Here is a 17,840-nt window from a genome sequence, read left to right on the forward strand (position 1 = left end):
CGTTCCGCGCCGACTGCCATGGCCACTGGTTCAGGGTGTTTTCGATTGCTGTTTTGGATTCTTCAAGGATTTGTTTCGTCCCGATACAGTCATGGTTCTATGACAATCGTTTATGGATCCGATTTGGATCACATGGCTTCCGAACCCGATGGGTTTTATTAACTCAAATGTATGCATTTCGGGTCTGGAGCCCCATCGTAGATCGCTATCGGCCCAGCCCCAAAGCCATGTGTATAAACAACGCACCCCTGGTCTTCGAACCTGCCGGCATTATGAACTGCATTGTATACATTGTCGGGTTTGGCCCCCAATTGCATATCGCATAATGGTGGAGCCCCGGGCTTTATACATATTACGCACAACAATATAGCGGACCCGTCGACCTATCAAATATGATATATATATTTTCGGGTCCGAAGCCTTATCGCACATCGCGATCGGCGAAGCCCCATGCTTGTGCCAATTGCGATAGGGCAGACCCAACGATATTTATAGACTCCATCACATAACTTTTGAGGTCCGGCCTAAGCGACCGTGGAAGAATTTTCAGTGTTTTCCCATGTTTTTCCAAATTTTCCGAAATTACAAAGGATCGGGTTTTCAGTGTAAAAGAAGGGCTTGTGGAGTCCCGATAATGCAATTGCGCATCAGGGCGGTGGAAGGCATGGGTCTTGAGACCTGAGAGGGGGTCAATACTTGATTGCGATGAAGGGAAGCCATCGAAAACTGTGCCAAGCCTATGGGTTGAGCGGGAAACTGTATGTTGACTGTGTATCAGGCATAAATCCTTTTCACACTGGTTCAGTAGTTTTATAAAATGAATGAAGGCAACGTTCACGTTTGATTGAACATTTTTGTTCTATTGTGCACAATCATCAAGCTAATGATAGCTATCCTTGCAGGTGAGAAGCAAAGGACGCAGGAGGGGATTCGAAGGGCCTTGTATGCAGAAGCGCTGCGTTTAAGGGTTTGGCCGCAAGCGTTCTGGGTCGGAACCCCACGCGTTGCCTGTACATTCTGTAAGCAGAGCTGTCTCGGTCTTCATTATGGGAAGGCAACAGACAGTCACCCTTTTCACCAACATCTGTTCTCTTCCTCAGGAAAGGAATCGATCCGGCCGTTATACTTTCTACATGCCAGCGGTCACGCTGACAATCCTACCTCTGTGTACTCGATTTGCATATCTGAAACAGTGGGAAGATGAAGAGGCAGGGTAGACCTAGAGTCATGGGGCTTTTGCATAAGTATTGTTGTCGCGCAGATTGACACGACAACGCTCAGACCGGGGGCTGTCACCCTGATCCCCGATCCCTCCGTTTAAGCCTGTCTCCCAACCAACTGGTCGACAGTTGGTCTTCGTCATATCATAGGGTCTACCCTTGACGAAGACCAACTGTCGACTAGTTGGTTGGGAGACAGGCTTAAACGGAGGGATCGGGGATCAGGGTGACAGCCCCCGGTCTGAGCGTTGTCGTGTCAATTTTTGGCGCCGTTGTCGGGGATACTTTGTTCTCGGTATTTCAACGACTTTTCTCATATTTCTATCATTTGTTTGAGCCGACAACGCCAACATTATTTTTTGGCGCCGTTGCCGGGGACATTTTATTCTCGGCGTTTCAACGACAATCATCCTTCTCATTTCTTATCTTTTCATTTGGCCCGGCAACGCCAACATTTTTTGGCGCCGTTGCCAGGGACAGAGTTTTTCTGTTCCTGGAGTTTCATCGACATTCATCTTCTCATCTTTCTCATCTCTCATTTGAGCTGGCAAATTCGACCTTTGGGGTTATCATTTGGATCTTTTATTGCCTTGTTTTTCGTCATATCATCAGCATCTCTTCGGTGTGTTTCTTGTTTGGGTGGCGACTCCATTTTCTCATTTTTCCCAGACAAGAAGCCTTCCTCATATCTGCTTGTGATTCCTTTTTGGATCTTAGAATCAGATTCATTGTTCAAGTGGCGACTCCACTGCGTTCATCTATTGATTTTCTTGAGCAGATATCTAGTTCTATCATTCGTTTAATCCCTTATCATTCATCATGGATTATTCATTTAAACCATGTCGTTTTACTGAACGTCTCCATGATTTTCCGGAAGAGGCCATTTCTAAATTACCTATTTTTTCGGGTGGTGATTCAATCGCTGTTAGAAGGCATCTAGGCTTGTTTACTCGCATAATGATCATATATTGTAGACCCCCTTAGTTTAATCATGAAGATATCAAAATGCGTCTATTTGTCCTTTCTTTAGAAGATGATGCTTTGAATTGGTTTAACAATTTTCCTAAGGATTCTTTCACTTCTTTACAAGACATTATCAATGCTTTTAAAGATAGATATGGTTATCCAAACAACGTGCCTTCTGCCCCTAAAATTGTGCAAAAGAAAGAAAGTAATCTTATAAAAGATCCAGCTGTTGAAGAAAGTTTTCAAGATCAGAATGTGTCATCCACCGGAACTATCGCAGACCAAGTTCATGATAGTGGAAAATCAGGGATAAACGACAACGAAAAGGAAGAACAAAAGCAAATTATACAAGATCTAATGATGCTGGTGAAAAATATGGAAAGCAATCAAACTAATTATGTCAATGATGTGAAAACTTTATGCACCCACCTTGAAAAACGTAATAGGGAGATGGAGATTGTGCAAAATCAGCATGCTAAAGAAATTGAGGCCATGAAAACTAAGTATGAAACAAAAATTAGAATCATGCATAGCAAGATGTCAGGATTAGAGGAAAATATGGTGACCATGAAAGCTGATCATGATAGGGAAATTGATTCTATGCAAAACAAGTTATTAACTATGGATGAAGAAATGACTATCATGACGTTTGATCATAATAATCAGTTGGCCGCCATGCAAGCAAATCATAAAGAAGAAATAAACTCCATGCAACATTGCTTGATGGACATAAAGGAAAAGAACGATAAAGCAATAAAAGATATGGAAGAACACCATGCCAGGCAAATCAGTACTATAAAGGTGGAACATTCTAGTCAGATGGATGCCATTAAAATACAGGTTCAAAAATTTCAACAATGGTCAGAGGATAAGAGAAACCAGGGGACATCAAAAAATCAGGAGCCTTCTCATTTATTGCAACAAGCTCCATCTTATTATGAGGAGGTCATTGGTTCGATTGAAAGATGGTTAATTGAAGGTGATCCAGATAGACTTAAAAATGATAAAGATCAGATGCAGGATAAAGCAAAAACCCTAAATAATAAAATAATAATATTTTGAGTGAATGCATGCAAAATATTATTTTTAATAATAAGTTAACAATTTCGACGGATGAGATTAAGAGATGTCTTGATCCTCATCGACGGTCGAGATCATTTCGACATGGATCACTCGAACTAGCCGTTGGGATCATTTCCTTTAAATAGGGTGCTAGGGGTCATTTCAGATCATGGGATCTGTGAGTCTTGTACTGAAGAAGCTCTCTTGTAATCTGTTTTCTGGTTAATAAAAGAAGACTTTGGGGTCCAAATCTTGCTGGTGTTACTCTCTGGAAATGCTGTGAGATTGTTTAATTTTCTGCATATTTTATTTTTCAGCCATTAATAATAGCTTATTGTAGAGTATTGTGAGCACAGGTATCTTGTTCACTTGCTAGGGTTTGAGTGGTGTTACGGTTTCTGAAGTAATGGCAGGTATCTCCATTACTTTTTGAGATCTAGCAGCATTTTTGCCCTCTTTACTGATGGTTGAAGTGAGCTGTGCAGGAAAACTCTTACTGAAGAAGATTGCCGGGCGTTAGGGGAAGTTCTCGGCTGAACCAGCCAACTCCCGCAAGCATTTTTTGCTGAGCCCAGTTGGATTTGATCCTGGGTCTATCATTCAGTTTATTTTTCTAATTTGCATGAGAGATTTTCTGAAGTTCTTCACAGTGAAAACCTGAAATTTTTATTCTTTAAATTATTTCTGTGCTCATTGCTGAATCTGGCTGTTAAGGGGCCAAAATCTGTAAATTAATTAAGTTGATCTAGGGTTTCAATTTTTTTTTTTTTGCTTTATGCAGTTTTCATTAGGGTTTTGTTTTCTTTTACAGGGTTTTCATTAAGATCAAATTTTCAGAAAGAGATTCTCGAAATCATAAAGGGGATGATCGAATTTCGGAACTCAGCAAGCCTGCACTCCAATTCAGATATTCAAGGCCACCGTCACTGTCTATCAAACCAGCATGTCTGCATTCTGATCCAGCCCGCATACCTGCAAACAACTCAGATGATTTGCCTAAACGCCTCCATCTAGTGCCGGAAACTGCAAAACCGTGGGCCTGGGTATCAAAACCGTGAGAAGATAATAGTGTGCAGCTCCAAATCGCATTCATTGCCATTGTATAAAGGTCGAACGCACGTCCTGAGAATTTTCTCAGCGCGTCAAATTCTTCCTTTGGTTCTGAGGCTGGGTCACGTTTTCCTTTTCTCGGTGGCTGAGGCTCAAAGTAAACTTCAAAACAGGGCAATCAAAGGCATAGAGCGTGGCTGCCGCCGGCTTTCATTCACGCAGACAAACAAACACACATGCGTGGATTCGATTTAAGTTTGTTTAACGCCAACAAATCAAAGTTTTTCAAATGCAGTGCTCAGGTTTTCATTACGTGACTATCACCATCGACTGAGAGTGCTGAGAACGAGTTCATAGAGTGTTGAGAGCGTAAGGGTTCGTCGATTTCAATCCAAATCGAAAATTTTCAACGCTGGATTGCTCAGCGCCGTGCGTGGAGGGTTTCAATTGCGTTTTAATGACTGCGTTTCAATTGCGGGTCAAACGATTCATGAATCTGATCGAAAGCAAAAGCGTGGTTTCAAAATCGACTTCAATTTTTTCCTCGGCCGCCGACAGGGTCACGATTTCCATTCCGCTGCCATCAGCTGTGCCATGGTCGAAGGTTTCTGGTTGACGCGTTCATTTTTTTTTTCTGAGCTTGGGTCACGCCGTCACTCGTGAAGATCTTCTCCGTCTGCAAGTAATCGTATTTCCCTTTCTTTTGTGTGTTTTAGAGTGTATGCGTAGGTTTAGCATAGTTAGGTAGTGTTACGTTTCTTTGTTTTCATTTTAACGCACATTTCCATAGTATTTGTTCAATTGACTTTCATTTCTGCGTTTTAGTTAGGGTATTGATATTTTTAGGATTGAATTGTTTCATATATGCGTTTCAATTTTTTGGTTTATTTTAGATTTTAGATTTAGGTTTATAATATGTATATATTTGCATAGTTAATTCTTAGGCTTTGTTAGATTTTAAAATTTTGATTTAATGTTATATTTTAGTTTAGATTTAGTAGATTTTAATTTCAGATTTTAATAGTTTTTTTAGTTTAGTTTGGTAGTTTTAATGTTATTAATTTTTGAGCTTTAGATTTAGTTTAAATAGTTTTAAATTTTTATTTTTAGATTTTATTAATTAAAAATCATAAAAACAAGTATAAATATAAAATTCCAAAAAAATAAAATAAAATTGAAAAAGTATAAAAATATTGTGGAAATTTTCTTTGTCAGATCCAGTTATTTTCCGGAAGTTATCATGTGGAATAAATGTTTATCATGAATATTTGTTGCATTTGCGTGGTTGTTTAAAGCTTTGATCAAAATTTTCCTAATTACTGGATGTCGTTGTTGAGCCTTTGTCATTATAAGAGCGTTGTCGTTTTAACTGATATCTTTCATCGTTCTAGCTTTGATGATAAATGCTTGCTCTACATGGTTATTGTTGCAGCTTCTGACAATTAAGCGATTAAATATTTACTCCACAAGGCACTGGTTTTTTAAATTTCTAAATCCATCTAGTGCTTATCATATCGTGTCTCGTGTCTCCCAACCAACTAGTTGACAGTTGGTCTTCGTCATATCATAGGGTCTACCCCCCTTAGCCGTGGGAGACAGGCTTAAACGGAGGATCGGGGATCAGGGTGACAGCCCCCGGTCTGAGCGTTGTCGTGTCAATCTGCGCGACAACAAGTATTACCTCCAAAGAGGAGAAATGGATTTTGATTTTCGAGAAGAACAGTGTTGCTTTATTGTGAATGAGGAGGACTGTTTTTGAGGGAAGAAGGAGCCTTTAGTTTCAGACTCATTGTATTGTTTTGGATCAGAGTGTTGTTACTGGCATGAATGTAAATGTGATTTATATTTATGCATATTGATGACTTACAGTTCACTATTAGTCTTGTTAAATTGAATGTGATTTAGTTTCATGGTTAACTTGTGAATGGTCTCTGATTTGAAACTAAATTAAACATCAGTTGCAGTTTTAATTCCATAGAAGAATGTGGATTCCTATATGAGTGATTGGATTGCAATTTAGCTTTAATACAGTCTTGTCCAGCTGTGAATTCAGTGATTGATTCATTTGGACTTGAATCTATGCATGATGTTTAACCTTCTTTATCACGCTCCTGCTGAACATATATATATATATATATATATGATGTTTAAACCTCTGTATTATGCTCTTGCAGGATAGATTAGGATAGCTAGGACTAGATTAGAGTAGTAGTAGTATAGATAGGATTTAATACATAGTGGTTAGCTGTTTTATTTTGTTGATTTAATTGAGGTCTTCCTCTCGGAAGCAATCTTTCGACATGTTCAAACAGTTTACGGGGTCCCTTAAAACCTGTCGAAGCTAGCCATTCCAAACGAAAGCAGGTCTAATTGGGGCTTGCGATCGGGTTAGTTCCCCTTGTTGGCATAGCGAGCATTAGCCATGTCAACACAACCTTTGCGTAAAATCTTCTTAAGAGGTAATGTTGGCATGCCCCAATGTTACTAAACCATGATACCACCATTCATGCGCTTCCCCTTTAAGATGCAATGTGGCAAATTGGATCGCGTCTGTTTCTGCCATAAGGTTGAGCCTGAAGTAGGTGTCCAATTTCTGCACCCAAGCTCTTGCTTTACATTTAGATGATCCATCAAATGAGGGAAGGGAAAGTTTACTCACTTTGCGTATTAGATCAGAATTAGGCTATCCCCTGGGTATGTTTCCGAATATGAAATTACTGTATTCATTGAAGGTCATGGCAACTCCCGTGTTCTCTTCTAGCACGACATATTCCTGAAAGTAACTGTCCAACAATTTGTTTGGTTCAACAACTTCTTGGTTTGCTGCGGCTTGATTATTCATGAATTGAGGAAGCAATGGTCAGTGGCTCCGTCTGTTGGGTTCCCTGGTGTTAGGATAATCGGGGTTATGATTCCCACTCCCCTCCATGTTAGTTTTGTTGTTGCAAGCAACACTTTCATTCCCTATGAGATGAGTCATCAGCTGAGCAAGTTGTTGACCTTGGGCCAACGTTTGCATTAACTGTTGTCTTTGTTGTTGCCTCTGTAATATCAAATTTGATATTTCTATCTGACCATGTATCAATACATGTAAGAGATCCCCGATGTCTAGATCTCCTCGTTCCTCCTTACCTTCCATGGCTGTCTTGCGATTACCCTTATTCTTCCTGATTGTAACGTTACTTGTGTCTCCCAGAAACATGCACAAAACTCATAGGTTGGTAGGATTCCAACGCTCCGATACGATTGTAGCGAGCTAGGACAATTTATGCTAGGGTTTCGTAGGATTTCAACAATTTTCTTTCAATACATAAATTAATTCAACACCAGTAACATCTTCTGCAATAAAGCGTGCCAATTGTTGCAATAAATTGAAATAGAGCAATAAATTTTTTCCCTTCAATCAACACAACAATTAACCTTTTAGTGCATTATATGGTTCATAGATTCATACCAATGGGACACAACATCACAAATGTTCCACATTCAACACACTGGGACAATTCGTCTAATACTTAACCAAGTATTTATCCTTCTAACTTTTAAACGAAATGATACTTATCGATGATGAATACATGATCTGGAACAAGCTTAACCAATATAATTTTCAATGCAATCCAAATAGTGTGCACCAATTTAATAAAATACCCTAATTAGTGGTCCGAGCCTTTCTGCATACTGAAAATTAATGAGATATCTGGATTGACCTCAGGTTCGGATTTGGCCTATAACTCTGATTGGCTTCAATCTACTCTCCAATATCTGCACATGATCTTCGCTCACTGTTATAGCCTTGATCTTGTGAAACGAGCTCGAAAAAACTTCCTCACTCCTGCGCATAGTTATCAGAACCAAACTGGTAATTGAACCGGTATACCCCCCGGACCGGAAACCGGTCAGAACTGTACGGAAACCGGTAAAAAAACCGGACCAAAAAACCGGTCAGAACCATACGGAAACCGGTAAAAAAACTGGACCAAAAAACCGGTCAAACAAAAACACAAAATATTCAAGTTTTAAAGAAAAACATATATATTCATGTGCATCCATATGAATCCAAACCATTTGTACACAAATAAGCAAAAGTTCTCATTTATATAGCATGTAAGGGTGCACATAACCAAAATACCACCAAGAGCAATCCATCTCTAAATCGAAAATACATCAGCAAACAAGCTCCACATGGCCTCTAGCATCCAAAAAAAATATGCTACAACAAATACCTACATATCATCAAAATCATTACCTATATTGGGATCTTTGTCATCAATATCACCCTCTAAGCATTAATTTAAGATTAGAAAAATTATAACATGTCAAGTCAAGATTTTGTTGAGTGATGGGTATTTTTTCAAGTAGGTTCATGATAGAGGAGTTCAACAACCAAGGCCGCTAACATCAAGGTACATAGAGGGCTTGGTGCTCTTGATTAAATACTAGTTCCATACCCTTGTACATGAGAAAATCCAATGTAGCGTTGCAATCCCCCCAATCCTAAAATCCTGGAAAACTGTTAAGTCTGCTGGATTTTGAGTGAGATCTAAAATTCTACTTTCTATATATGAACTTCAATGAGGTCAAAACCACTCTCACATTCTGAGTCATTTCATGGTAATGTTAAAAATTTAAGTAAAAGGATGGAAAATAAAAGTTAAAGGAGAATGTCACTACTTTCATTTTCCATCATTTTACTTAAATTTTTAACATTACCATGAAATGCATAGCAATAGTAGGGCCATATGCTTGAATATTAGGCTAATAGGCACCTATTATGGGCTAGTGCCCAGCTAAGACAAACTTTAAAAGAAAAAAAGCAAAAAAGGTCCCACTTGCGTTCTATGTGGCTTTACCGTATCGAACCGGACAAAAATGGTTCAAGTCACTGGTTCGAACCAGTTTTTGCCTCAAAACGGTCAGATTAGTCTGAACCGGCCCGTTCAGTTGGGTCCTTATAACACTGCTCCTGCCTCGGTGTCCGAAGAATCAAATGACGGCACAAAATCTTTGTTAATGCTTTGGCCTGTGGTACGAGGCACAAAAACTGTCCTCGCTCAGCGTTCCTGGAATGAAACAACTGTACAATTGGACACCGACTAATTGCTCAGATTGGATTACGTACAGGTTGTGCGATTGTGCCAGACTTTGGGATCCGTTTCGAAGTGATGTACGTAGCAAGTTTGCGGAATCCTGCAAGGCTCGATTCAGTCCATAATTCAACTGTGACTTGTCTTCAAATGAAACTGCGGATATACTTAATCAGAACTCCAGCCTCAGAACAACAGAAGGTTATGTTGCTCAGCGTTATGACTCAGAAATTCTTTATCTTAGGATCTGCAGGTTGTCCTGCAGAGAACTATGATTTGGCTGGATTTTAAGTTTCAGTGAAGAGTTCAATTTTGCTACCAGGTGTTACTTCAGAACTTAAAGATTCCGCTGATTCGATATGGAGGGAAAACCTGTGCCAAAACCGGGATAAAAAAAACATAACAGAGTTTCACTGCCCTTCCATATATTGTCCTGTGCCAATTCAATAAACCAACCAACAGAGAACTGCGCTGTCTTCCAGATGATATATCCTGTGCCCAGAACAAGTAGAAAAAAATAGTAAAAGGTTTTGTCAACTAGGGTGGAATCTTTCACTACTGAAATTGATAGGGTAAAGGGGTCTTAAAACCCTCGGAGCCTCATGCTCAAAAAACAGAGATAAATTGATCCATACTTGATGCCCAAAATGAATTCATTCCTCTCATATTTATAGATTTCCTAGAGGGGCCTCTTCTTTCAAAATGGTTGAGTAAACTTTACTTCAAGCCCCAATTTTTGGGTTCCTTTGCTCAACTGCCCCAAAACTTTCCCAACAGTTTGGATTTTTGGGGTTTCCCTCCTTTATGGAGGACTATATCCATAGTTACCAAGTTCGGCCGTATCGGCCTGGAAAATTCGGAAATACGGCTATTCGGTTCGGTTCAAGTGAAAATTCGTTAATTCGAATTCGGTATGGGGTCATGTGAATAATAAATTTAATATTGTTATTTTTGGTAAATTGATATATTTAAAAAAAGTTATAATAACTTGTTAATTGTATATGAAAAATTATGGAATTTGATAAAAGAAATAATTGTAAATATAAAATTTAATATTAAAAAAAAAAGTTTTATATTAAAAAATTATAATTGTGGTTTAATTTTGTAAAGTTTTTTGTTAATAAAAAATTTAATATCTAAAAAATTGAAATTTTTATATTAAAAAGTATATAAAGAGTAAATTGTATATTAGAAATTTTGTATTTATAAAAAACAATCAGTTTCATATTAAAATATGGGAGAAAATAGTAAGTTTATAGTTACTAAAATAATAAATTCATGTAACAAAGATTATTAAATTCCTATATATAAATATTTGTAAGATATATAATTTCTATATAAAATGGAAATTTCTATATTAAAAGGTATATAAACAGTAAATTGCATATTAGAAAATTTGCATTTGTGAAAAACCATTAGTGTCATCTTGAAATATGGTAGAAAATAGTAAGTTTATAGTTACTAAAATAATAAATTCATGTAACAAAGGTCATTAAATTCTTATTTACAAATATTTGTAAGATATAATTTCTATATAAAATGGAAATTTCTATATTAAAAGGTATATAAACAGTAAATTGTATATTAGAAAATTTGCATTTTTGAAAAACAATCAGTGTCATATTGAAATATGGTAGAAAATAGTAAGTTTATAGTTACTAAAATAATAAATTACAACAAAGATTAATAATTTCTTATTTATAAATATTTGTAAGATATATAATTTGGAATTTTTTCCATATTAAATTTTATACATATTTTTTTTCAAATTTGGTAACTATGTTTTGTACACTCCAAAATGGAAAACCATGAATTAAGGTTTGGGTGTGCTTCCCCGGCCTAGAATGAGTAGAATGTGCAACTTTTAACTAAAAGAACAAAATCAACTTTTGAAAGTGTGCTTTCAACTAGATCCACTTGGAATGAGTAGAATGTGAAGCGTTTAACTAGAAGAACAAAATCAACTTTTGAAAGTGTGCTTTCAACTAGATCCACTTGGAATGGCTAAATCTATGAGCATGAATTTAGATTTTAGTTATTGATTAATAATGAAATTATTTTTCATTTTTAAGAGAGATATTAAAATTTATGATTTGAGGTAATTACTCTTTTCTAAAAATAATATAGGTTTATGGTCTTTTTTTTTATAGAATTATATAATATTAAATATATTTATAGTATTTTCAATTGTTTTAGTTTATAAATAATTAGTTCAAGAAGATAGAAAGTAAAAATATATATATTTTTTAAATAATTAAAATTTATAAGATCTATATTTCCGAATTTTTCCCGTATTGAATTTTAAGTAGTCGAATTTTTTCCGTATCGAATTGAATTCGAATTCGTATTTGAATTCGAATTTGGTAACTATGACTATATCCTACAGGGATTGATAGGCTACTTTGTCCTATTTGTCCTCAATTCTTAGAGGACGTTACAAAGAGAGAAGAGCTCCAAGTATTGACACCAAAACCTCTGATAAGTAGGTGTTCAACTAAGTTGCATTCTCAAAGACGTATCCAACAACAACAAATTGGAGTGACAGGAGAGCCTTTATTTATAGAGGAGGCCTCTTCATTCTTCTCATTCTTTATTGTTTTCTATCCCCTTTGATCTTTCTCATGAGAGCTATAAAAAAGACTCGTCACAAATTAAAGGAGATATTCAAAATACAGCAAAGATGTGCCATCTGTACAAGAAACCCTCCATGAGAGGAGGTCATCCAACAAAAGAGAGGTCGACTAGGGTACAAAGATCTCAATGTCTCTCCAAAATGCAAGGGGGACCCTCAAAATATGGTAATATGCTCCTCCAATGAAAAATAGTCAAAATATGTTGTCTAGCACCAAATGAAGGAACAGTCACATGTGTGAGGTACATAAGCTCCAAAAAGAGATGAATACTACTCTAAGCCATCTTTATCATCCACATGTTAAGTTTGTAAGGTGAAGGAACACCCTCAAGTCATGCAAGCAACCTCCACAAACTAGGAAATGACTCTTCCCCAGTCAAAAAGTGCTCCCATGTGCTAAAACAACTTGTAGATAAGTCCTCCAAAAGAGGTCGATCCTCGAATCAAGTGAATTATGCCTCCAAAAGTGAAGGAAACACATGTCAGGAGAAGACCCATGTATGTAGAAATAGCTCCATAGTGTCTTGGATAATATGACCAGTGCCTTGGGATTCATGGGCCCCAAAATGCCTCGGATGATGTGACTAGTGCCTTGGGAACTATGAGCTGCCTCTATAGTGTGAACTACCTTGGGAACTGTGAAAACGCCTAAAAATCTGAATGAAACCAACTGCCGAAGAAGTATTATGCGACATCATGTAGTCCTTCCACATGCTATCAAACCCTCCAGCTCATGAAAACAAGTGCCCTGGCTGTCCAAAGCTCAAACATACAAGAGCTAGTGAAGAAATTCACTAGGGTTGCCTCGTATGAGGGGTAACATTGCTGAATGCAATTAGAGGTCATTGATGATTGGAGCTGATACTGTATGAAACCCTACACAGAAAAACAAAGAACCCAGGTGGTAGAGGCCTTGGCAACAAATTGAAGACAATGTTTCAGAAGTGCAGATAAGTGATGGTGAGCTATAGGCTTTTGGGATCTGTTTTGCCAACCGATAATGTCTAACAACTGTGCCTGTGACCTTAGTGTCATCCACCTCATCTTCTCCATTCTGAATTTAGCTTATAGCTAAGTTACCAGGATTCGGATACGGATACAGATACGGATCCGGATCCGGATACGGATCCGTTGCATTTTTGAAAAGGCAGGATCCGGATACGAGGAGGATACGGCAAGTACAAAAATATATAATAATATTTTTTAAAATTTTAGAAAATACATTTGATGTTTAAAATCAAAACCATTCATGAATCACAACATTAGAACTAAAATTATTAGATAATTTATGAATTTGAACACTGAAATGATGAAATTTAAAAACTAATATAGTGAACTAATATATATTCCATGAAAATAAATTATAGTGTCTGTATGCATTTAATTTAAGGGCACTACTTTATGTCAGAAAAGTTTTTAATCAGGAGATATTTTGATGGTGTTTATGGTATCTTTGTGCTTGTAATGGCGTTCTAGGCTTTGTGAAATTGGCAAGGTGTTTGATGTCTATATAAGACACGAATGGCAAACAGAACAGATCCAGCGGCCAAGAGTGTTCATGGAACAAACCCTCAGAATTTGGTGGAGAAGATCCTACGGTCAAAGATCTACCAGAATTCATATTGGAAGGAACAATGTTTTGGACTGACAGCTGAAACATTGGTAGACAAAGCCATGGAGCTTGACCACTTTGGAGGCACTTATGGAGGGAACAGAAAAGCTACTCCATTTATGTGCCTTATGATGAAGATGCTTCAAATTCAACCAGAGAAGGAGATTGTCGTAGAGTTTATCAAGAATGAAGATTACAAGTAAGGCATTTGTTCAAGTTTTAACTAATTTTTTATTTTTTGGGGCTTCATTTTAATTTGTTGGTCATCTACTTTAGAAGCAGCATTTGTTCTAACTTAGGACTGGTTCCTAGTGCATGATAATTTGTTGTTAAAAACCGAGTGAACAGTAGTTTTTACTAAGTGCATGATTTTTTTTTCCAAGGAAAAATTCTTTTAGTTCTTTCATATGCAATAAGGCACTGAGGCATTACAACAAAAGCACAGAGTGTTCATACATATCTGACTGTTCTCATCTATACTGGCCAAGATGGGGCACCTTCAAAATAAAACAAAATAAACCTGAATCAAATATATGGTGTTAAATCCATCTCCATAGTTTCGCCCTTATAACCAAAAAGAAGCCCGATATAACAGGGTAAATTTTAGAGCATCTTGTGAAAGAAACCTGTATCACTCTCAAAGCCTAACATAGCAAGACCACAGAAAGGTATAAGCCAAGATCTATACCTGACAGCCTACAAAAAAGATAGCGAGTGGCCTAGTTTTTCCTCTTCTCTTGGCACCTTGAGTCCAAAAGCTAGGAGGAGAGGAGGTTAGGCTAGCTTGAAACAAAGATAATGCACAGCCTTTACTGAAAAATTTGGAAACATAAGCACCCTTGCTTGAGGACACCTACCTCCCGATGCTTCTGAATCTGACTTCTTCATAGGAGGCTCTAAGATCTGGCCTGAACCTTTGACCCTAATATCAGTGGAACTAATAGGGCACAATACTTCAGGACCTCTTTCAGAGGCAGATGGGAAAGCATGTGCTTCTGCTATCAGTTGCGACTGTTCACCCAAAAAATCACAGCAAGGAGATTCAATGCAAGGTCAAATCATTTCGACCTTGTTCTCAATAGAATTGATCTTTGCCCCTTGAGTAAAGTACCCATCATAGTGTCGAGAAAGAGGAGGAACCCCATGCTCCATAGCTGAAATATGGCTGCTGATCTGTCCCTCCTCTGCCTGTGTCTTCAATTCATCTAGAGCAAGCTCCCTCTGCAAAGGGCTTTGTGACTCAAAAACATTCAGGCCTTAGCACCCTTGGTCTCAAGAAATGTCGGCACTCCTATTGTCATATCCCATGCCACCGACTCTTGACCCAAGGGATCTAGAACCCCAAATTCAGGCATCCTAAAATCAGCACTGTAGGCCTCACTGACATAATTTTGAGCAACCAAATGAACTAGTTACTTGTCTCCTTTGCAACAGTCTCATGCCCAACTAGCTGAGAAGAGAGCCTGCCCCATTTCCATTTCCTGGCCATATCCTAGTTGTTTTAGATGAGTTTACCAGGTTCATTGGGATTCAACATCGTGTATTTGACCCTCTCCCCAAAGACATCTACGTTGCAATTTGCTACTTCGCCCCTATTTCATCTTAGTTTGTTATCCATAGTGACTCAGACAAAGACTCCTATTTGGGCCTTCTTAACCCTTAGATTTGCCTATTAGAATTAGAGGGTTAAGAGCCAGCTAGTTTTCATCAGGCTGGTATTCAGAGAGTTTTCACACAGGTCAGAGATGGCTTTCATAGACATCATGTACAGGTTTTTCAGTGATTTGAGTTCATTTCGGAGTCAGAGGCTTTTCAGAGGCATTAATCATCAGTTTTGGGGAGATTGCTATTTTTACTTTTTAGCAGTTGTCCTACTTTTTAGGAGATAGTGTTTGGAGGTCCACAATTCAGAGATGATTACATATTTGGGATACTTGTGAGTTCACTATGCTGATAAAGCTTGTTTTGGGCGATATGTGAGACATTGCTATTTTTAGTAGTTAAGGGTTTAGGGCTCGCATGACAATTCTGAGCATATGTTTGGATTCCTTGCAGAAAATTGAATTCGATGAGCCTGATTTCATTAACATGCCAGAAGTTGCTAGATTTAGCAGTGTCTATTTTTAGGTGAAACATTGGCAAAAAAATCTGCAAACCACGGCAAACATTTTTTTTTTTGTTGGTCTAGACTCTAACCCACAGGGATTTGAACTTTGAATCTCATGCTTTACATATTACTTCATAACAAGGTGATCACCAATTGAGCTAAAACCCGTGGGAAAACCACGGCAAACATTAAAAATACAAAATATATTCATTTTTCTCAAAATCAGATTTTTTTTTTGGCAAAAATCTGAAAATTCGCTTAAGTTAGAAATCACAATTTTTTGGCACATTGACAAAAATCGGTGATGTTATCAACACACTGTTGGACTGTTTCTAATGCTAAATAAATCTTGCATTTAATGCTATAACTATTGATTCAATTACTTCTATAAAAAAATCATTACTACCATTAATGTTGCAATTACAATGAATTTAAAATTAAAAGTTAATGCTGAAGTCAGTGTATTTATTAAGAGGAAAATGAAGAATGATTGATAGAGAATAAGGCAATCTCTGCTCTATTTATAATATATACTAGTTTATATGCACAAACTTCTAAGTCTACGCAATAATAAATGCAGTTTGGCTTACTGTAATGATAATCAATACAGATCAGCCTGCTATAACTGCTGTAGCATGTTTTGCATTTGCAGAGTATGGCTTACATTTAAAAACGACGTGGTATGCACTAAAAGAAGATTACAACCTGCTATCAATCAGCATCTTATCTGTCATTTGATGTTTGATATTGCTGTCATTTGCATAGTACAGCTGTTATTGTTTCATTGTACAGCTGCTATTTAGTTATGTGACACTGTTGCTAATTCATATATAGTACAACAGTTAATGAGTCATAGTACAGCTGCTATTTAGTTATGTGACACTGTTGCTAATTCATATGTAGTACAACAGTTAATGAGTCATAGTAAGGCTGTCATTAATGCTCAATTTGGATCCCCAATTTAATGTAGGAGAAATTTCGTTCCTGTTAGGGTTTAAGGGCCCCATGCAAGTTACTTTCTTAATATTTTAAAAATCCACGAATTATTTTATGGTTTTGTTTTAATGACTTTCTAGAGGATCTAAATGAGTGACATTGAGAAGGTCAGATATGTATTCTGAGCAAAACCTCCAGCATTTCCAATTAGGATATGGATCTGGGCTGGATCCTGCTGTATCCGGATCCAATCTGTGGAAGATATTAGACTCTGGCAGGCCGGATCTGGTAACATAGTTAAAATTAAAAAAATCTGATCTGCTGATACAGTTTTCTGCTAGGCTAGGACTATTCAGAAATTGATTTTCTTGAATTTTCTGCCAAAGCAGACATGTTGGTATTCCTTGCCTATGTAGGGAGGGATAGTTCACATGTTCATGCATTGGCTTGCTAATGTAGGATTATATGATGTATCCTATGGAATTTAAGATGTGTTTCTTCAAAAAAATTTGTTGTTTTCAAATATATGCTTAATGACTTTTTCTTAAGAAAATTAATGTGAGAGTGACGTTACTCGTTGAGAATCCCAACTCGGCAGAAATTACATTTGTAGGGTGGACATTTTAGATGGGATACTTCAACTAATATGTTAATATTTGCTTCTAAATTAGTTTTATTTCGTCTTTGAGGTTTCTGCGAGTTTCATCTTTATGTAGATTATCTTCCGGATACATCGCATTAAGTTTTCTGGCATTTAGTTTATTTCCTTGAAGATAAAACAAAGGACAATTCTAAACATTCAATTTTTTTGTTTTTCTGGCAACTGTCACTGGAATCTGGCTATGGGATTGTTGGTGAAAATGCAATTTTCCATTACTCAAATTGCATTCTTGAATGCATAGATAGATTCAGTGCCCCGAAAAATCCTTGGTGCACCCAGATTATGCAATTTCCACAACTGATATCTGCAATTTCAACAATTTTGCTGAATTTTGGGCCGGATTCTGAGCAAAACTGGTCAGCCAGGAAAAGTTTTGAAGGTCAAATGTTTAGACTTCAGTTAAAACAAGCCTTGCAGGGAGGCCAGCTAAAACATTCATAAGAGAAAATACAAACTGTACATACTACAATATGTGATTTAAATCTACATGGTCATATGTAGGCTTCAAAT

General features: G+C 37.2%; 1 protein-coding gene across 2 annotated transcripts in view; it reads left to right on the forward strand.

The window, feature by feature from the left end:
* Positions 1-17,840, forward strand: part of LOC149185551 (uncharacterized) — a 172,205-nt gene that overhangs the window by 26,530 nt on the left and 127,835 nt on the right. The window contains exon 2 of one of the 2 annotated variants that reach the window (XM_089410725.1): positions 13,439-13,825. In XM_089410725.1, coding sequence (XP_089266851.1) covers positions 13,536-13,825 — 290 coding nt within the window. In that variant the 5' untranslated portion in view covers positions 13,439-13,535. The remainder of the gene's footprint in view (positions 1-13,438; positions 13,826-17,840) is intronic. The other variant, XM_089410724.1, reaches the window with a different exon arrangement.

Source organism: Pinus tabuliformis, chromosome 3_1 (genome assembly GCF_031772625.1).
Source record: "Pinus tabuliformis cultivar Carrire ecotype Pingquan chromosome 3_1, CPIR1, whole genome shotgun sequence".
In the NCBI taxonomy this organism is placed as follows: domain Eukaryota; kingdom Viridiplantae; phylum Streptophyta; class Pinopsida; order Pinales; family Pinaceae; genus Pinus; species Pinus tabuliformis.